The 22,904-nt window shown below is 36.6% G+C and overlaps 1 protein-coding gene across 2 annotated transcripts in view; it reads right to left on the bottom strand.

The window, feature by feature from the left end:
• LOC132101897 (metallophosphoesterase MPPED2-like) overlaps positions 1–17,582 on the bottom strand; it is a 61,705-nt gene extending 44,123 nt beyond the window's left edge. The window contains exons 1-3 of one of the 2 annotated variants that reach the window (XM_059507125.1): positions 17,441–17,582; positions 14,997–15,257; positions 2,505–2,686 (exon numbers count right to left, since the gene is read on the bottom strand). In XM_059507125.1, the coding sequence (XP_059363108.1) occupies positions 2,505–2,686; positions 14,997–15,124 (310 nt within the window). In that variant the 5' untranslated portion in view covers positions 15,125–15,257; positions 17,441–17,582. Of the gene's footprint in view, positions 1–2,504; positions 2,687–14,996; positions 15,258–16,974; positions 17,095–17,440 lie in introns of those variants that run through there. The other variant, XM_059507132.1, reaches the window with a different exon arrangement.
• Positions 17,583–22,904: the final 5,322 nt, after the last annotated feature.

Here is a 22,904-nt window from a genome sequence, read left to right as displayed (position 1 = left end):
AGAGGCTTCATGGGTCAACGTGATCTCTTTAAGGCTGAGTCAGGTGCAAACATCCCAAACCCTCAGGCCTGGACTCCCTGGCACCAACAGAGCTCTGGATGTCAGAGCCGGCAACTATTTGATTTAATCGCAAGTGTTTTGATCTACACCTCAACCAAAGCACAGGATCCAAAAGGACTTGAGGTGCAGGATTTACTACACAGGTGAAAAAAACAATACAGAAACTTCCTAAACTACATTTTTATGAACAGAGTTCTTAAAGAAACCAACTTAAGAAACGTCACTAACAAAAATGTTTGGACATGAAGAGAATATTTTGTGAGTGGTAAAGTTTTATATATTTTTTATTCATTTCTTTCAGTCATGATCAATGAACAAAATACCATATGAAAGAAACTTCCATCAAAGCTAAATATAAACCCCCAAAAACCCACAGTTCAAATACCAAGAACTTTATGACTTTCGAAATAAAATGAAAACACGTTAAAAGAAGAATTTCAAAGAATACAATAAGATTGGGTTTAAACAGAGTGCATTACAAAAGCTGAAACTTATGCAAATTATAAACTCCATGCATGCGAACACACACTACAGACAGAGTGTGTGTGTGTGTGTGTGTGTGTGTGTGTGTGTGTGTGTGTGTGTGTGTGTGTGTTATACACACAGTGTACTACAGCTCAAACTAATGAGATAACGCCATGCATCAAAGGCTTCCAAACAGATATATTAACAAGAGTAATGGAAGTCAGGACTGATGTTTCAATCTCACCATTTTTTTGCCTTTTCTGTATTCTACATATTTTTCTCAGAGGATTGTTCTTACACATTAAACCATGATGAATTTAACCTTACAAAAATAGGCATAATTAGTTGCTAATGAAGGACCCATTGCTCTCTGCTATGAATCTGTAATTAGAATGTCTTGTAGAAAATACTCATGTCTACACCAGATAAAAACAGATCTCACAGATTATAATAAGCAGAGCTGTCTACTGAACAAAAATTCTCCTGCCACTTTATTGTCCTAGTCCATATGAAATAAATTGAATTTATGTACAAATACAAATATATTTTGTTTTATTTGTGCATTTAAACAACTTCTTACTGTTAAATCAAAGCCACATTTAGATGTTGCAGGTTTCTTGCTTTTTAATTTAAATGTTTGGTTTCCGATCATATTTATATACAGTTGTGTGTAAATTTTACATTTTGTGAAAAATATTTAATTCCATAACAACCTACTGTAGTAAATGTTAATTTTAATATTTCTGAACTTTAGTTGATAAAATTAAATATAGAATGTTTGTCAATGGACTTTTTCTTCATTTTACTATGGCTTAAGTGTGGCTAAACAGTCTGAAAAACTGATGCAATACTGGAAACTTCTACTATAGACACAGAATAAAAATTACATAAATGCAAATATCAAATCAAAGGATTCTGGATCTATCAAAACGTATTAATCGATCAATATGAGCTACAGATACACTACCATTCAAAAGTTTGGGTTTAAGTTTGACAAAATGTTTTTAAAAGAAGTAAATTACATTAACCACTGCTGAATTTACAAATACAATTTCAAAAATACAGTAAAAACTGTAATATTGTTTACAAAAAATATTATCACAGTTTTCTATGGTAATATATATATTTTAATGTAATTTATTCCTGTAATGCAAAGCTGAATTTTCTAAAAGTCTATCATTGTCACATAATCCTTACTTTTATGCTAATTATGCTAATCTGCTGCACACACACACACACACACACACACACACACACACACCAATAATTGTGTTTATTATTATCAATTTTGAAAACAGCTGTGCACCTTATATAGTTCTATTTCTTTCACCTTTTCCCATAATATCTTCCTGTTCTAGCTTTTAATGTTTTAAATGATGACTCAACTCAACTGTAAGTCACTTTGGATAAAAGCATCTGCCAAATGAATACATTTAAATGTAATTTTTGGATCAACAGAAAATTCATTAGAAAAAAAAAACTGCATCTATTTGAATTGTTTTTAGTGAAATCTTTACTCTAACTTTTAATGTTTCCTTGCTGAACAAAAGAACAAAATAATCGATCACTGAAAAAAAAAAAGCTAAACTTACAGGTACTGTACAATGACTAGATAACCAACTTTTTCTTTTTTTCTTTTTTTACCGTAGAAATACTTCCAACTTCAAAATACAAAGTTAAAAGTCTGAGGAAAATCAAATTCTAATTTGACAAATCACAAAACAGCAAAAAGATCTAACGAAATGACTTATCGCACCCAGAATTCCTCACTGAACAGAAAAAACCTTTCAGTAATGACACACACAGCTCACTAAACACTTTCTGTTATTGTGACGGATGGAGAACCTCAGCCTCTCCTGACCATTAGCTTCAGTCACTAAAACCTGTCACCACCACTTCACACGTCTCTAAACGCTGCGTGTGTGAGAGGGTCAGCTGTGATGCAAGAGGTTAAACTGTGGTTAATCGCAGCTCCTTACCTAACCAGTCGTTAAACTTCTTGACCTCCGAGGGCAGGCCCAGCTCGGTGAAATCCCCCGTGTGCAGGAGAACGTCCCCGTAAGGCATCTGGATGCCATCTGTCCGTGAGTGTGTGTCAGACACACACACAAAACGCGTGTGGCCACTCGGCTTGGGAGCGTCGTATGAGATGGGGTCCACCCTGAGAGCGAGAATAAGTGACAGAGAAACAGATGGAGGGAGAGAAAGAGAAGAAGCTTATTTTATAAGCATGAAAATCAGCAGAAATAACTGTACGCAACTGTTAGCTGGCTAGTTACATTAAGTACATGAGCTTAGCGACATGTTTAAATCAGTCTGTCAATGCCATGCATGATAAAACAAATCAAATGAACAAGATAAAACAAACCCCCAAAAAAAGTGAATGAAGTTTTATCTATAACAGAATCATGTGTGACTGAAACATTAAGAAACAGGATCCATTATGTGACATTGAAATTGAATCACATTTCTTATTATACACTACCATTAAAGTTTGGGGATGGTAAGATTTTTTTATGCTTTTGAAGGAGTTTCTTATGTGCATCAAGGCTGCATTTATGTTATGCATTTATATTATTTATTTCACTTTATTGCTGAAATTTCTTCCAAAAATTGTTTTGCATCCCATAGAGTTTACTGTCTAAAATTAATTCACATCAGTACACATTATACAATACAATACACACACAAAAACAAGAAGAAGAAAAAAAGAGTAGCATTATAATCTCATTTGGTAGAGAAAGCTGCTTACATGTGGCTTGACGGGGAAACAAGCAACAGCTAAGATGCTGAATTAAACGTAAACACAGCTTTTGAGTCTTAATCAGCTTTTCCACAAATACATGCTGACCCTGATAATCATAACTTCTACCGCTTGCTCCATTTCTATAAATCAGTTTTTGTGAATTAATGACTTGCTCTACCTGTTGCTTAGGTCTTCATCAACAGCCGCTTGCGCCACCTGCAGGTGAGCAACTAACAGCAGATACAGCAAAGGGATACAGCAAAAACTGGAAGCTAACAATACATTTAATTTAGATTGTGTTTTATTCATGTCTACACCCAGCCCAACCCTAAACCTACCCCTTACAATAATGCAAAAAAATAGAAATTGTTGTACAGTGTGAGAAAAATTACGCGATATTGATGTACGCATGCTCAGTAGTTTTTTGCTGTATGCCATCTAGCCTTAACCCAGATTGCAGATCATTTTTTGTTTCAAAGACATTTGTTCCAAATGTTTTTTTGTAGACAGACAAACAGAACAAAGAATAGATGGATAGTTGGATAGACCGACATACAGATGGACAGATAGATATTTTGTAAATGGAATGCAAAAAAAAAAAAAAACTGTTGTTGCAGAAACATTTTCACATTTGCATTCACAGCTTTTGTAGAAAAGTGAAAACTACAGCAAAATCTTTTGTTGCAGAAGCTCTGAAAATGGAGGCAGCCTTCAGAAATTCTCGCATTTGATGTCCATTTAAGAGAATCACTCTCTTCTTGTCTGAACATCCTTTTATTTATTTTCCCAAAGATAGTTTGGGGGGAGGATGCGGGTGGAAGAAATTCTCCTCTATAACTCAAAAGGAATGAAAAAAGGATCTTGGCTGTAATTGAAGTCAGAAACGTGCAATAAGCCGCACTTTTTCCCCACACTATTATTTCATTACTAAAAGGGTTGTCAGTCGACAAAAAGCCCTTGGCTCTCTAATTAACACTTACCTCTCCTGTCCGACTAAAAATATAAAGGACCTTAAGAAGGGAGGTGGGCGGTTGTGCACAGTACACACACACACACACACACACACACACACACACAATTCCATTAAGGAAAACAAGTATGTTAAGCAGTTGTACATAAAAGAGAATAGACTCAAATGAAAGAAAAGAAAATGAGTGCAGAATGACAACAAAAAGGAGAAGACCGATAGAAAAGGAGGAAATATACACATACACATAAGGAAGAACAGACACAGTAAAGGAAAATGAATGGATGAGTAAAAGAAAAACAGTATTGGTCTAAACTGTGAATACATTAATATGACTGAGTCATATCTGAAATGAACCACCTGCACAGAAAATCCTCAGACTTTAAACAGGAGATAGAGAAACAGACAGACAGAAAATAATATTTGTTATTGATCACAATGCAGTAAATAAAAGCATGTCCGCACACACACACACAGAGACACACACACGCACTTATTGATTAAATGAGGTCTGTGGTGGTCAGGCCAACCACAGAGATATAAAAGACTCGACAGAGTAATGGCAGTGGCTGGCGTGCTGAACTCTGTGGGCTACACACACACACACACACACACACACACACACACACACACACACACACACACACACACACACACACACACACAGTCACATGAATCTATTAGAGTCAACAAGGTTTTTCTACATAGAAGCAGAGCTGCGTATCTGTCGGTACCTGAACACGCAACTCACAGGATTTGTTTCACAAGTAAACCAACATTTTAACGCCAAAATCAACTGAAAAATGGAAACCATGTACTATCTTAATGTAAAATTGTTTTAAAACTTTCTTTTACCTGGAAATCAAACGGTTTGGTGGTGCAAGCGTGATGCCGGAGGAACTGTATTTCTGACCCTTAAAAACTGATTGATTCATTGATTATTAATGACATTTTTACATGAATGAAACCAATTTATTTGGATGTTTAAACACTAAGCACATTTCTTCAGGTTACCTGACAAAACATTTGTTCAAGGTGCTCTCTAAAAAAAAAAATTATATATATATATTTCACCATAGCCACAAATATAGCCATGACCGGATCGAGCCTTTTGAATATTTGCTCATTGTTTTAAATGTTCAAACAGTCTTTTAAATATTCATTAGGTGGGGGGAGAAAAGAAAGGATTATTTGGACCAGGGGCTTATAGAGCCACTGAAACTGCATTAGAGCAAAACTAGAATGTGTGTGTGTGTGTCTCTGAGAGAGAGAGAGAGAGAGAGAGAGAGAGAGAGAGAGAGAGAGAGAGAGAGAGAGAGAGAGAGAAAGAGTGAGTGTGTGTGACACTGAAAAAGGCAAGATATATCTGGAAAGAATGGGAAACTGAGTGGATGAAGACACCGTTGTTCAAATCCACAGTAAAGGTATGGTAAAAGCAACACTTAGCTATGAGAAGAACACACTTCCTCATGTCAAGAAAAGACCTTTATAAAACGCTTAGACTCCGGATGCACCGCGGCTCTTTTACTGGATACATGTGTCATATTGCACAGGAAAGCGTTTTGATTTTTGTTCAAAGATACTCTATTTGACAGCGCTCACTTGATTCTTTAGCCTTCAGGAACAACAAGTGATTGAACTGTATCAAAGCTTCAAAACCAGACTCAGTTCATCTACTTCAGAGAACCGAAAACACGCATGCTATTTGTGGATCACTCTTCCTTCCTTTGGCTTTTGTTATAAGAAATAACCTAAAATTTGTAAATAGCAGCCACAATTGATTGTAAGGTCAAAACTGAGGTAGGGAACAATTAGCTGGTTTCTATTTAGACTTTTTTTCCCTTTATAGCACTGTTAACATAATGCCCTCAGTCCTCATGGGAAGAAATAAAGTGACAAGTGATTAAAGATATCCAATAAAAGGTATATCTGCCATGCAAATCTGAGTTTTCCTGTCAGTCAAGTCACAATCAGAGCTTAAAATGAGTGACATTTTGTTGGTGGCTTGGTTTCTATTTCTGTATGCTGTGCTGGGTAGCTCCGCCCACTGCACAGTCTCATTGGTTGCAAATCCTGCTGCGCATAACAGTATATTAAACATCGATTATGTTCTGATTGGCAGTGTTGCATCAAACACGTTACACTTTAAACTTTCCAGATTTTTTTCAACAGCCTATAAGTGAACATTGCATCCATTATCAGAGCAAAATGGGTTCAAAATCCACTTCTCTCAGAATTAAGCTTTACAGCACAGAGACACCTGCTGTCCAATGAGAAGAAAGGAATGATTACTTTAGCACACCCCCCCCCCCACCCCCCACCAGCACTCATTATGACATAATGATTGTCCGGTCAATAGGCGGTTAATTTAGAGCCCGACCTCTGGTCTGCGGGTTTAAAGGCAGTGCTCCGACTGCTAATTAATATCAGACGCCCATTATCTGCTTTCTTAGGTTTGAAGTAGGGATGTCCCGATCAGGTTTTTTTGTCCTCGAGTCCGAGTCCGAGTCATTTGATTTTGAGTTTCTGCCGATACCGAGTCCCGATCCGATACTTCTATAATACATAAAAAAAGAATAAAGAAGAGCGAAAAAACAGATCCAGGATGTTCAATAAATTACATTTTGAAATATATTCAAATATAAAACAGCTATTTTAAATAGGCTAGTAAAAATATTTCAATATCTTACTGTTTTGCTGTACTTTGGATCAAATAAATGCAGGCTTGGTGAATAGAAGGGACTTCTTAAAAAAAAAAAAAAAAAAAAAAAAAAAAAACAACCTTAACAAGCTTACTGTTCAAAAACTTCTGACTGGTAGTATAGGCAACTTTATTTTTTTTTTCTAATTTCTAGCTTTTAATTGGCTTAGAAATCTATAAATGCTGGACAATAACAAATAATAATGATTTGTTTATATACTACAAACACTGTTTATCACATAATAATTCAGAATAGTTTCTATACTGTAATAAATACTATGTCAATGAGCACTGCATTGTTCATACTTTATTTATCACCTGCTGGAGATGACTTGAAGAACAATTTATTGTCGTGATCGTATATTAACGTCTTCGTGTTTGCATAAGTTTCTGTTTTCCTGTGCGCACCACAGCATAGCTGGACGCTTTTGTCCATATTAGGAATTTCCTGATATCAGCGCGAGAGCGCGCTCCGGCTTCGAGTATGAATGAGACACACACTGCATGAGAGTTTAGCGCTCTGTGATGTTCATCTCGCTGTATCCTGAGTCCGAATGAAATATCAGGTCATGCGCAAACTATCATGTCTCTTTGAGATTGAATCTATATTTATTCACACCAGCTCTTAAAAACAAAGTGATGTCAAGCCGCACGCGTTGCTGTTTCTGTGTGGAGTCAAATGGGTCTAACTCTGTGCCACCGCATAACAAAAGATGTGTTAAAAATTAATGAGAATATATATATCCGAGTCCTGATCGGGAGGTAACGTCCGATTACGATCAAGTCTGAAACCACGCGATCGGGCCCGATTTCCGATCACGTGATCGGACCTGGACATCCCTAGTTATCCCTATGTTATTAATTATACTCACTGGAATAGTGTTTATTGATTTAATTCAACAAATATGACAACATCACAAACATCAAAGACAGATAAACAGAGAGACGGACAAACAGATTTTTTTTTTTTTTTTAAGTTACAGCCATTAAAAGATGACATGCAATTTCTTCATAGAAGGATAAATCAGAGCTCTGCACAGACTACTAGGAAATATTTTGCATTTCTCTCCCCCCATGGAAAAAGATTCCTTCTTTAATGTAGGAATTTGGTGAGAGAGTGACGGAGAGAAAGAGCCGGTGTGAGAGAGTGAACCCTCTGTGTACAGGATGAATATTTCAGAGGGCCAGGTTTTGTAGATGTGGGGCACAGGGATGTGAAAAGAGTGCCCTGCAGTCAAGCCTTTGATGCGGATAGCACCGCCACTGCACTGAACTGTAGCAGGAAATGGACTTTCAGGCTTATCTGCCTCACTCAGGGCCACGTGTGTGTGTGTGTGTGTGTAAGACAAGCAGGGGCAGGAAGCTCCGTGAACCAGGGCCAAAGAATAAAAATGATAATGATAATCATCAAGAAGAGTCACATATTTACTGGCTTTTCCACTTGTGCAGGTCTGCTTATACTACTTTGGTGAAGAAACATCAAGCTGTACGTGCAGTAAAGCACCTTCCTTCATACATAGCAATGAAATCCATTTCAGACAGAGAGACACAGCATTTCTATCTTATCTTGTGCTTCTCAGCTGTCGGCGCTAATTCAATAAACTGTAGAGCAACACAGAAAGCAAAAAAACGAGAGAGAGAGGAAGAGAGAGAGGGTGGAAAAAAAGAATGGAGGATGAGGATGAATGAGGAAGCACTTCATGAACAGACATTTCAATTAGAACAACTGACGATTTGCAGCCCTTTTAGAAACCACTCTGTATCTCCACACATTGTGTTCTTACTCAAAAATCTGTTGTATTACCTCTCTCCTAATCAAGTAGGATTCCTGTTTTGATATCATTTTCAGCCCTCTGCCAAAAAATATAATTCACACTGACAAGGATACAAAATTAATGTGTAAAATAAAACAGTAAGCCAAATTATGTTATTAGGCATGATGTGAAGTGTGTAAAGTAAAATTACTGTATTGCACAGCTTCCATTGGATTATACTTATCAATTATACTTACTGAAATAGTATATATTGATTAAAGTAAAAAAATATTTATTTATATTAATCATTAATTACTTCCATAAACCAATTAATACCTTTATTCAGATAAAAAGCATTCAATTGAACAAAAATGACATTTATAATGGGTAAAAATATTTAATATTTATTTATATTTCAAATAAAAACTGTTACTTTGAACTTTCTTTTTGAAAATTCAGCTTTGCATCATATTAATAAATTTCATTTTAAAATATATCCACATAGAAAATGGTGAAAAAAAGTTATTTTATCTTGCAATATTATTATTTCACAATATTCCTGTTTTTACAGATCAAATAAATGCAGCCTTGGTGAGCTAAACTTTTTGTGATTCAGAATTTTTATTTTTACCTGAAAGAGGTAATCCTGAAGTGGCTGTTATAAAACAGATTCTTTCAATCGTATGGAAACCAATTGAAGGAAAAGTTACAGAGCATGCAACGCAGTCCACCGTGACATCTAAAGCAGAGTACAAGGCCAATCTAATCTTAACGAATAATCTATTCAGAACTAGCAAATCAAACGTCCTTTATCTGCCACACAAGTGGGAAATTTTGGCCAATCAATTTAGCAGGATCTTCACATCTGTACCGGCCACAGAGCTGTTTGTCTGGAAGGGAAGTGCATGGTTGCATGTGCTGAAATGTAAAAAAAAAAAACTTCAAACGTACAGTTCCCAGACCTGCCCAATGTCAATTGTCACTTGACCCCCATGACCTTGTGCAGTGGCTGCCTCAGCGGACAGAAGCTGTGCGAGTTTAATCAAGGGTTCTCTCATTTCAAAGGCCTCTTGAAGTTCTGTGTGACCCTCTCGCACACACACACACACACACACACACATATAGGCTAAAACAGATCCCCCTGAAAGAAGGAGTTCAGGCCTTTCGGAGGAACCGATGGGACGAGAGAGAGTTCTGATTTAATTCTGCAGGACATCTGCATTACGGAGGCCAGCTAGAGGGCTACTTACTGCAATTACAGTCCATGTAAAGCCTCGCTAGTTCCAATATTTTCAATCTCATGCACTTCCATTACACGCATCGCACACGGATACGCACACGAACGTACGTACTGCACTCAATTCCTGACGTTTGTCACTCATGTGCTTCAGAAAGACAATGTAAATGTTCCTAACATAAATCTATTAAGACAGGTGTGGCGAAACCTGCTTGTACACAGCACGTCAATGCAAAAAAAAAAAAATAGCCTAGTCACCATATCCTCTTTTAGAAGAAGAATTTTGTGCACGACATTCATAAAAAAAAACACAAAAAACAATGATTTTCTCAAATTAGAAGAGAAACAGGCTTCATGAAGCAACAGTATTCTTCTTTCTTCTGTCCAACAAGAAGATAAATACATGACGTAATTCAAACAACACAAAAGTCTTTCTGTGCTGTGGTTTGTTTGTGCACTAGGAAACTGTGCTGCATTCGTTTAGCTCGATACGTACACCCTCTTCTCCCCCGGCTGAGATGAATTGAACATTGGGTTGAAATTCTTAAATGCTTCACACTTTCATGAACGTTTTAATTATTCAAAGGTTGAGAAATTAACAGGGTTGAATAAAGCCAATCATAGCCGCATAAAAAATATGAAAATATGAAAAATAAAAGAAAGAGAGGAAAAGAGAGGGATAATTAAAAGTAGTGCACAACATTGTAATGTTTCCTACAGAATTCTATTTTGTAATGAATTATATATTTATTATCTGTTGCAAATAATTATCCTTAACTACACATTGCCATTAGGGGTGCATGATAAATATCGGCCGATAATTAATGCGCATCTCGTCAGTAAAGCCGGTTCTCTAATCAGCGGTAAATTCCATCAGGTGCATGATTTCCCATAGAGCAGCTGTTACTACAGAGAGCCGTTGTTAACTGACAAGCTGCGCAAATCCATGTTCATTATCACCACTGGGAAATCACACACCTGATGGAATTTACCGCTGATTAGAGAACCAGCTTTACGAGATGCGCATTAATTATCGGCCGATATTTATCGTGCACCCCTAATTGCCATACAGATAATCAAGTTCGTAATGATCTAAAGTACACTAAATCCGCTTCAGTTTGAGAAAGACATTAAAATTAATCATAATGTGAAGTTCAGTAAGCAAGTAAACAATTTGACAGACTGATTCCAAACAGCTAACTCTTTTTGAATGATTGCAAATAGGGATGGGACGATAACCGGTTTTATTGATAACCGTGATAAAATGTGATGAAGGTTAGTAATATCGTTTAAAAATGAATTATCATTAAAACCGTGTTTGATTATCGCGGTTTTAATAACTCACTATTCAACCATGTCCAGCCAGCAACAGTCTGACGCAAGCGCAGCGCACAATGTTTTTTTTGTTTTTTTTCGAGAAGGAATGGCGAAAGTCAGTGACTTTTCTATGCTTCTACACTTTTCATTGTAAGGAAGGAAATGCCACAGAATTTAATCTTTCTTTAAATTAAGTGCATAGAGTTGCTTGTTTTATTAGTTGTTTGTTGATTATTAAATATAAAACTTGCTGAAATGTTTTCAGTGTGAGCATCAACTATTTTTGAACACTTTCATCTCGTTTCAACAAAACCGTGATAATATTGATAATCGTGATAATTTTAGTCACTATAATCGTGATATTAAATTTTCATACCGTCCCATCCCTAATTGCAAATTCACATTCACAACTTAAAGCATTATCCCACTGATGAATCTATGAAAAATAGGAATATTGTTTTGTTTTGTTTTTTCTCAGTGTTCTCTTTGTGATTTCATAACCAGTCTACTTTGTATTGAACAGCCGATTATTTTTATGCTGGCATTCGTTCAGGTCTGAACACATGAATATTAAAGAGCAAGGCAATGGAGCCAAAGATCAATTACACTCTTATTAAAGAGGGCTGAAGAAATAAAGGCACAGGAGCTGTCGGGCCGAGCTCAGTTATTTCTGTTAGATCAGGTTGAGAAGAAAAAAGGCAACAACCAATTTAGTATGCAAATAAATGTAAGACAGATTAAATCACAATGCAGTATATTAGATTCTGAAACATTTTCAAAATTGACATATTATATTTCTCCAATAATGCAAATCTGAGGCTGAAATTATCTACACAAAAATGTAATACTAGTTTGATAAAAAAAAAAAAAAATAATAGTAGAACTTTGTGAATGAGAAGAAGCGTTTAAACCAAGTGCTGCCTTTTAAGCACAGTAAAAAGTAAAGAAAAAGAAAAAACTACACAGAAATCACATCAGCTTCAGATATTGTTAAACAATGTGCTCAGCATTTCCTTTCCACAAATCAGCTTCTCAAATATCACACAAGCTTCAATAGTTGACATGACATGACTAATACAAGAGGAGCATATGCTTTCTGTTGCTATGAATTTGCTCCATGCAAACAAGAGCAGAAAAAAAAAAAAAAAAAATAGGTGCCTAAAAAAAGTGGAGGGAACCAGAACTGACAAATGTGCTAGTTCTTAAAGAGAAAAACCTTTCTTCCTAAGTCTTCCTCTGACTCCTGAGGTCATGTTGGTGAGCTTTAACGAGGGTAATTGCTGTCGATGCACAGGGGCCATGTGCATAACTGGGTCATGACCATGATCGTCTGAACACACACCATCTACTGTGTAGTGTAACGAAATTCCCTGCTAAACCACCTACATGAAGATCGCATGAAGTCAAGTTGGAATCCAAACTGAGCCTATTTGTTCCTAGTGTGGTGCACAATTAATCTAGCCTATATACATGATTCCAAAGTAAAATAAATATTTATAATCTTTCTCTAAAGCATCTTTCCTTTTTAGCTGACAACAACCAACTACAGTAGCTAGTCTTATAAAAGTTACTGTAAACTCTAGTATGGAACTGCCACAAAGACCAACTCCCAGTGGATAAAAACAAATCCTATCCTAAATATTTTTCTTGTTGTATCCGTTCACAAAGAAATATGTAACTGATATAAAAAGGGTCCGCATGTCAGTTCAGTGTGTAAAAAAAAAACGTTTTCCAGGTAATCTAGAAATGTAACCTTTAGGTTAACTAACAAAATGATCATAATTTTAATGATAAAAAGTTCCCTTACAGTATAGTGAAATATCGTAATAGCTCTAATGGCATTTCATGTAATTTACAGTAAAATACTGTTAAATGTACCATTTTTAAAAGTGCAAAAGAACAAGTCATCTTAAAATTTACAGTAAAAAAACATACACTCACGTTTGATGGGTTTTCAATGAAATTATGGATTCTTTGTTTTTCCTTATTAGTCATGTGCATAAGGGTTTTACGTTAAATCTTTTAAGGTGGTTGTCAGTATATTATAAAGGTAAAAACAGATTTTAGAAATTTGGTATACATTTACATTATTTCAGTTAATGAAATATACATTGTTTACTGCAAATTGTATTTCAATCAGCGAATACTGCTACCATATTTACTTTTACAGTAAAGTTCAGGCAACCACAGCTGCTGTCTTTTTATTTGTATTTTTATTTATTTAATTTTTTTCAGGCTGACGTAGGACCAGATCAGACAGATGCAGCTTTGAAGTAAAGCAAATCCCAGTGCATGCTTACAAAAAGCCAAAAACAAAAATTAAGGTCCCCCTTTTCTTCACGCGAATGTCGAGTTATGTGTGTTTATGTCCAGCAACGGTAGCCTCTGGTAAACACAATCATTATTTCCCCAATCTAAACAAGCCTTTGCTTTCCCAGAACACACTGCTCTATAACCAAGGAGGTGATTAAGGAGAAAGCAGTGGATGAAGCAGGGCTGCAACTAGAGAGGAATCAGAGGCCTCGCGACGATGCAAACACCAATGACTTTAAATAATGATGCAGCCTTTTTAATCTTCCTCATATTACAGTTCAAAAAACGGATCAGTTTATACTTTTGTGCAAAAAATTATCTGCCAAAAGAAAATGGACTATAAGAATTGGAATGATGTAAAAGCTTTCGTAATAACACCGGCATGCTACAATAGTAATTTTTTCATCATATTGAACAGTCTGGAAAACTCTACCCAAAAATTAATAATGCTTAAAAACAGCATGTCTGTTGCAAAGACTTTTTCCTTCAAACCACAAACCACTACACGTAGAGTGAACGATCCGGTTTTAAATTGCACATAATGCAGTGCATGAAAATGTAGTTGACAAAAAGCTTGGTGTACGTTTCACCTGAAATATGTAATATTGTGCCACAGCTGAGGTTGATATAAAAACCAAATGCTTGAAAAATGTAATAGTAACTATCTATTTCTGTCTGACCTGCATAGACCATTATGCTAATTAGGGATGGGACGATAACCGGTTTTATTGATAACCGTGATAAAATGTGCTGAAGGTTAGTAATATCGTTTAAAAATGAATTATCATTAAAACCGTGTTTGATTATCGCGGTTTTAATAACTCACTATTAAATCATGTCCAGCCAGCAACAGTCTGACGCAAGCGCAGCGCACAATGTTTTTTTTGTTTTTTTTCGAGAAGGAATGGCGAAAGTCAGTGACTTTTCTATGCTTTTCTATGCTTCTACACTTTTCATTGTAAGGAAGGAAATGCCACAGAATTTAATCTTTCTTTAAATTAAGTGCATAGAGTTGCTTGTTTTATTAGTTGTTTGTTGATTATTAAATATAAAACTTGCTGAAATGTTTTCAGTGTGAGCATCAACTATTTTTGAACACTTTCATCTCGTTTCAACAAAACCGTGATAATATTGATAATCGTGATAATTTTAGTCACTATAATCGTGATATTAAATTTTCATACCGTCCCATCCCTAATGCTAATAAAGGTATCTTGTTTAGGATGCAGTCCAAACCTAGTACAAAGTTTGCTCATTTAGGAACAAACACCATGTTAGACATATAAGGCTTTGAGATACTGCGAGCCTGACAGACCAGGAAAAAAAAAACGTATGAATTGATGCATTACTTAATTTCAAAGTGAGCACAAAACAGAACAGCTAAAAACTAAACCGAACCTGAACTGTATTTCTGTGCATTGTCCCTTGTTACTCACATGTGCACGTGTGGCGGTTGAAAGCGGCTCTGGTTAATGTTGTAGTGGGTGAAGGCCTGCGTGGGGTTGGAGCTGTACTCGTCCACCGAGATGGTCACTTTGCCTTGTGTCGGCATTCCGTGAGCCATTCTTTGTCCACGTGACACATGAGACACTTCACCAGGACCCTGGAGCGACCCACGAAGTCAGCATCCTTCAGAACCTCCACTTAAACACAGAAAAGAACCCTTGACAGTGCCGAGAAGGAGGACGAGATACTATCTGTGAAGAAAGAGTGACAGAATAAAGATCATGATGTGAAATCAATTGCATAAAATGACCGTAAGAGTAATACAGAAAAATAATAATAATAAAATAAATGGTAAAATATGGAAATGTCTAAATAACTAAAGTTGTATTGCTAAAAAATATATCTTATGTATAATATATGTTCTTTGTAGAAAGTCTTTACCTTACTGAAATGTTGTATATTCTTTATATAAATATATAGAGTAATAGAGTAAAAGAGCAATCATTACATTTATACCTAAAATGACTTTTGCATGTTTTTTTAAGGTGTATTTAGTCATATTGAAGTATATTTTTGAATTGTAGAGCAAAAAAAAAAACTGTTAATTTAGATTCAAACTTAAGTTACATTTTTTACAGTGCATATACATTTTTTTTTCTAGAATACATCTTAAATATTTAACGTTTTTCTGGCAAACATCTAATAATTATAATCATTTTCATTTCCACTTTAAATGTATGATAAAAACAACTTTCATGCTGCTCACTAATCTACTCCAAACTCAACAACACAAACTCCAGTTACACATTTAACCAAAACTAATGACAGATCAATGACTGAACAATATAACAGTACCATGATTTAAACCTTAATCTGATTTATCAAGCTGAAAACAAAATCTAAGCAAGAGTGTTGAAAAAAAAACATGATTCAAAAAGGCCTAATGACCGAACACTTAACTACTTCGTCTAACCCTCTCAAAACAACTTTCACTCACTTACTTTAAAAGATGTTATAACATATTTAGTATAAATATTGTATAGCATGTTGCCGTCAGTTTACACTTTACTCTTTAAAAGATATATAAATATAATACAAGTAACAAAACAAAATAATACTTATATGGGAAAACAATCACATTGACCACTATTTACTGTAAATAAAATAATACTATTTTAAAATAAAATAAAATAAATAATACTATTTACTATTTATGAATGCAGCAATAATCACTCATTTTTGCACATATAACATCCTCCACAAAGTACGTTAATCACACTAGATTTTAGATATCATTAAATGAGGAAACTCATTATCGCACATCCTAAAAAAATGAGTGAAGTGTGGCACTGCTCTCTCCATGTTATCTACTGCAGTAGTGTGTAAAAATCAAATTTTTCAACACAAGTTTACTATATACGAGGCTGAAGGCATTTAAAATGTGATGCAAATTAATTCTGAGTTGTTGCATTTTGTTCTGTAGTGTTAGACATGCAAGCATTAGTCAGTAGTATTCTGTCAATCAATTAAATGTTGTTGTTGTTGTTTTTTAAATGATGAATTATTTATGAATCTTGTTTTCCCTCTCTCCTGTTCAATTTTTATGTAGCTCTACTTCATACCATGCAATTTTGCAAAAGTATGGTATTACAAATGACATAAATAACAACCATAATTATAACTAAATTCATTTTAATTTAATCTAAAGGTGTCATGCTGATATGGTGTAAATTCACTAGAGTTTTTAAAAACGAAATACACGTATCTGTCATTAAGTTATCTTTTGATTTTAAACTTTTTCAGTAAATTACAAATAACGCTAACTTACAGGTGAAGTGCTAGTTTTTTTAACGTAAATCAAAGTTTTTTGAAAATGCACTTTTTTCTTTTTTTCTTTTTTTTTTTTTGCATGAAACAATATTAATCTTCATTACTGCACGTATTCTGCAAAAAAATCGCTTTCCTCACCTTTTCTAGCTAGCAACCACTAGCTTAGCTGCGTAAAAACCAAAACCTGCCATTGCGTTAAATATATAACCGCGTGATATTTATTTGCGCTCAACTCGACTGCTTCCGGCTGAACAATGCGAGGTAACGATCAAAATAAAGGCTGCAAATAATGTTTCAAGTGCGGACTCCACTCTTCAGAGAGTGCAAAAGAGATCAGCTTGAACCTACATCACCCCCGACTAAAATATCACCGACATTTCGGGTTAAAAACACGTAAAGTCGCGCGTAAGTGTGTCCAACGCGCCCGCCGCGAAGGGTGATCGTTCCCCGGGTGAGTGGCCGCGCTGACACCGCCGCTCAATGACAAGCCACCTCTAACCCTTTTGTGTGTTTTTTTTTTCTCTCGCTCCCTGTCTAAGCGTACATTTTCAGGCTGCATAACACAGCAAAAGAGGCTGAACGACCCTCTTTCTCTCTCGCCCACCTCTAAAGATGTTGCTCCATACACGCCGGGGAATGCAGATGTCGGTAGCCGAGGAGGTGGCACTCGGAGCCGGGCAGGGGCAGGACCCTCGACCCTGGGAGACCCTCCGGCGAGCTGGCGGCGAGACGCGGGAGAAGCGGCGCAGGCAGGCGGCGAGCCTCGCTCTGACTGGCGGAGAGGTGGAGCGAGTCTAGACCGCGGCAGAGGAAGAAAGGACTGCCACTGGGGTCAGAGAGCAGCGACGAGAGCAGCGACGAGAGCATAGCCTCCGTACTAGCATGGCGGAGCGAGAGAGTGTGTGTGTGTATGTGGTTACTCCTCCCCTCTCTCAGAAGAGTCTGCCATGAGATGCGTTCACACGTGGAGAGGAGAGACTCTCTTCTGAGGCTTTCTGCATTGTCCTTTGTTTTTGGGGTTTACATTTTATAGCATTGATCAAACCTGAGATGACCTTAAGTACCTTGAGGAAGTGCATTTTTAGCTTACATTTTCAAGGAGACACTATGATGTACAAAGTTTTTCCATGTAGGACTGAGTGAAAAGGTTCTGCATTCATTTCATATGGTAAAAGCAGGTAAAATGGGCCACTTTTTGGTGATTCTCAAAGCTGAAATTTCCACACTGGTCTTTGTGTGTTAAGTCAGGTCTCTTCTATCATTTTATGTTAAAATATGTTACCAAAAACAAGAGCTATTACACTATCAGGACTCCCAGCTACTGTGTTTCATGGTAAAATGAGACAAAATCTACAACAAAATCAAATGCTGTTGTTGTTGTATTTAACTATTGCTGATTTAATCTTGTATGATGCCGTTATAAGAAATGCATTGACATTCCAGTTTAATGTTTCAAAATTATGTGCGATAGGTTCAGTTCAGACTTACTGCGTTTCACATGCGGGTGTCAAAATAAGAATAATATACAACAAATATAACAATAAAAAGCAACTCTTCCTACTAAAACTCATCTGAACCACATAGTGTGTATAGATGTGTGTGTAAGAGAGAGAAACAAATTAGTGTAAAAGCTCTAAAGAACATAAACAGCTGTTTATTGTAATTTTATATGCAGTTGTGCCGATTCAGAATTTGATAACCAAATAAACACAAGTTTAATGTTATTTATATATATATATATATATATATATATATATATATACAACCCGAATTCCGGAAAAGTTGGGACGTTTTTTAAATTTTAATAAAATGAAAACTAAAAGACTTTCAAATCACATGAGCCAATATTTTATTCACAATAGAACATAGATAACATAGCAAATGTTTAAACTGAGAAAGTTTACAATTTTATGCACAAAATGAGCTCATTTCAATTTTGATTTCTGCTACAGGTCTCAAAATAGTTGGGACGGGGCATGTTTACCATGGTGTAGCATCTCCTTTTCTTTTCAAAACAGTTTGAAGACGTCTGGGCATTGAGGCTATGAGTTGCTGGAGTTTTGCTGTTGGAATTTGGTCCCATTCTTGCCTTATATAGATTTCCAGCTGCTGAAGAGTTCGTGGTCGTCTTTGACGTATTTCTCGTTTAATGATGCGCCAAATGTTCTCTATAGGTGAAAGATCTGGACTGCAGGCAGGCCAGGTTAGCACCCGGACTCTTCTACGACGAAGCCATGCTGTTGTTATAGCTGCAGTATGTGGTTTTGCATTGTCCTGTTGAAATAAACAAGGCCTTCCCTGAAATAGACGTTGTTTGGAGGGAAGCATATGTTGCTCTAAAACCTTTATATACCTTTCAGCATTCACAGAGCCTTCCAAAACATGCAAGCTGTCCATACCGTATGCACTTATGCACCCCCATACCATCAGAGATGCTGGCTTTTGAGCTGAACGCTGATAATATGCTGGAAGGTCTCCCTCCTCTTTAGCCCGGAGGACACGGCGTCCGTGATTTCCAACAAGAATGTCAAATTTGGACTCGTCTGACCATAAAACACTATTCCACTTTGAAATAGTCAATTTTAAATGAGCCTTGGCCCACAGGACACGACGGCGCTTCTGGACCATGTTCACATATGGCTTCCTTTTTGCATGATAGAGCTTTAGTTGGCATCTGCTGATGGCACGGCGGATTGTGTTTACCGACAGTGGTTTCTGAAAGTATTCCTGGGCCCATTTAGTAATGTCATTGACACAATCATGCCGATGAGTGATGCAGTGTCGTCTGAGAGCCCGAAGACCACGGGCATCCAATAAAAGTCTCCGGCCTTGTCCCTTACGCACAGAGATTTCTCCAGTTTCTCTGAATCTTTTGATGATGTTATGCACTGTAGATGATGAGATTTGCAAAGCCTTTGCAATTTGACGTTGAGGAACATTGTTTTTAAAGTTTTCCACAATTTTTTTACGCAGTCTTTCACAGATTGGAGAGCCTCTGCCCATCTTTACTTCTGAGAGACTCTGCTTCTCTAAGACAAAGCTTTTATAGCTAATCATGTTACAGACCTGATATCAATTAACTTAATTAATCACTAGATGTTCTCCCAGCTGAATCTTTTCAAAACTGCTTGCTTTTTTAGCCATTTGTTGCCCCCGTGCCAACTTTTTTGAGACCTGTAGCAGGCATTAAATTTTAAATGAGCTAATTAAGTGGATAAAAGTGTAAAATATCTCAGTTTAAACATTTGCTACGTTATCTATGTTCTATTGTGAATAAAATATTGGCTCATGTGATTTGAAATTCCTTTAGTTTTCATTTTATAAAAATTTTAAAAACGTCCCAACTTTTCCGGAATTCGGGTTGTATATATATATATATATATATATATATATACAAATATATTTTTTGCAATTAGCATGACAAGGAATTGATTTAATGGCATTATTATTTATGCTTTGATGCAATTAGAATGTCAGTGCATCAAAGCAGTGTTTTAGTAGTGTTTTGTAAATATATAAACCTTCTAATTGAACATTTGTTGCAATTAGCATGACAAGAAATTGTGCTTACTCAAACCAATCAAATCAGTATTCATGTCAAGTATTGTGGCAGATGTTAAATTCAGATCTGAATGCCTTATAAAATATATGGATCATAAATGTTGTGACTTATACTAAGCTGTAAAAATCATGACTGCATGGGCTAATTGAAAAGTGTAAATTTTTACCACTGAAATCTTTGCTTTTTGAAATGGCAGCATTGGACTCTATCTGCTGTGCATTAGTTACGTGTTGCAAGCAAGACGGTGAATCGTTGAATAGTGGATTTTTCACTGACATGTTTCAATTTACAGAAACCCACACACACAAATACACAAACCACACACAACGGAGCGACATTTCTATATGACTTTTCTCTTATCTCTGGAAAATGTGTTTTCATCGACTAACCAGCAGGCAATAATGTGAAGGCAGAGTAGGAATTTTCTTCACAGAGACCGCCGTTAAACACCACACCATCATTTGTCCCCCTGCCTGTGCTTGCGAGAGAGAGAGAGCGATGATGGATACAGCTTCAAATGTCACTGAAGGAATGGCCTCTGACATGAATGTTTTATTCAATCTTCTTCCCCTGATCACATCTATACAATAGAAAATGTAAATGTTATGCAGAATGCTTAAAAAATTCACTATATATTTTATGACCTTCTATAAAAGAGGGACAAAATGACTCTATGAAAATGGCACTGGAATAAAAGCCATATTAACCGGGAGGTTGGGATAGATTCTGTGAAGAGTGGTGGGTGATTTTCACTTAACCCAAATCTGGCAGCAGGGGCAAAAAGGGCTCTCAGATAGATAGAAACACACACAGATTTATGTTGATCGCATATATTGTCACCCTTTGGATTAGGAAATGAAGACTAGATGGATTTAGAGTAGAAGAGAAAAATATAATTGGATTTCATATAATATTGCATTGCATGACAGACTGAATTAATATTAAAAGGATTTATTTTATAAATAATTTTAAACAAGTAGGTTTGTAATTCCTGGGAAAAGAGTGATCGGAGAACATTCCTATTCACCACTATGGCCATTAAAATACACAACCGTGCATCTTTGGTCATGCTAATTTTTTGTTGTTGTTGAGCCAATCACCTCAAAAATGACATCATGATGATGCCGATTGACTTATGTCAGAATGCACACAAATAGTGTCAATAGTGACTATCATGAGATGTGACGTCGAAGCCTGCCTAAAGCGAAAAATATATTTCACGTTTTTAAAAACCTTCAAAAATAGCCGTGCAAACATCTACTATAATATAGCAAAATATTTGCAATGTTTATGTGGCTTGCAAAAAACGACTTCTTCAGAAAACACATCTAATCTTGAATGGCTGTCGATAGAGAAACAAAGCAACAGAGGCTGACTGACAATTCTAAGCAACCAGATACTGAACCTGTCTGATATCCGTCCAATTTTACGGGCCCAAATTCACACCTTGACATTTTTAATGTCTCACTAATTTTTTACTGTTTTTATTTTGATCAAATAAATGCAGCCTTGGTAAACATAAGACTTCTTTCAAAACATTTGAGCAGTAGAGTGCATCTGTAACATATCAGCTTGCATTTGTAACGTTTAACCCATTGTTTTGTTTATTGTCACTTTGACAGCTCAGCGCCTGTGGGTCCAAGGGTGTGCGCTACACGTATTACCTTTCGGAAGTCATGGAGAACTGGAGCACTGATCCGGGTGAGAACTCGCTGTGCCACAATGCTGCTTCTACAAAATGTGGAACGGTCTCTTGTCATGTTTTGACAGGGTTTAGAAAGGTCTGTTGTTCTTTAACAGCACATCTCATAGAGACAGCTCAATCATCTGCTGAGAGACAGCTAAGGTGCAACTGCCATTCGACCAGAACACCTCATCCCATACACACAATAAAATGACAGAAGGATAGATAGATAGATAGATAGATAGATAGATAGATAAACCACAGGAAAGCTCTGAAAGTGTGACAATAAAAGAAGGAAGAAGAACTTTAAAGTGAAAAGTGAAGTGAAGTGACATTCAGCCAAGTATGGTGACCCATACTCAGAATTTGTGCTCTGCATTTAACCCATCCGAAGTGCACACACACAGAGCAGTGAACATACACACACACTGTGAGCACACACCCGGAGCAGTGGGCAGCCATTTATGCTGCGGCGCCCGGGGAGCAGTTGGGGGTTCGGTGCCTTGCTCAAGGGCACCTAAGTCATGGTATTGAGGGTGGAGAGAGAACTGTACATGCACTCCCCCCCACCCACAATTCCTGCCGGCCCGGGACTCAAACTCACAACCTTTCGATTGGGAGTCCTGACTCTCTAACCACCAGGCCACGACTTCCCCACTCATTGTAGAGATGGGACAGCAACTGCAGTGTGAAACAACGACTGCTCAATGTGTTTGTGACGGTCACATGGCAGTGCAGCAAGAGGAAGTTTAGGGTGCTTAAGACTTCAAATTATATATATATAATGTGTGTGTGTGTGTGAGAGAGAGAGAGAGTGAGTGT

Source organism: Carassius carassius, chromosome 2, assembly GCF_963082965.1.
Source record: "Carassius carassius chromosome 2, fCarCar2.1, whole genome shotgun sequence".
Classification (NCBI taxonomy): domain Eukaryota; kingdom Metazoa; phylum Chordata; class Actinopteri; order Cypriniformes; family Cyprinidae; genus Carassius; species Carassius carassius.
The sequence above is the reverse complement of the archived record's forward strand: the minus strand, read 5'-3'. Positions and strand labels throughout refer to the sequence as shown.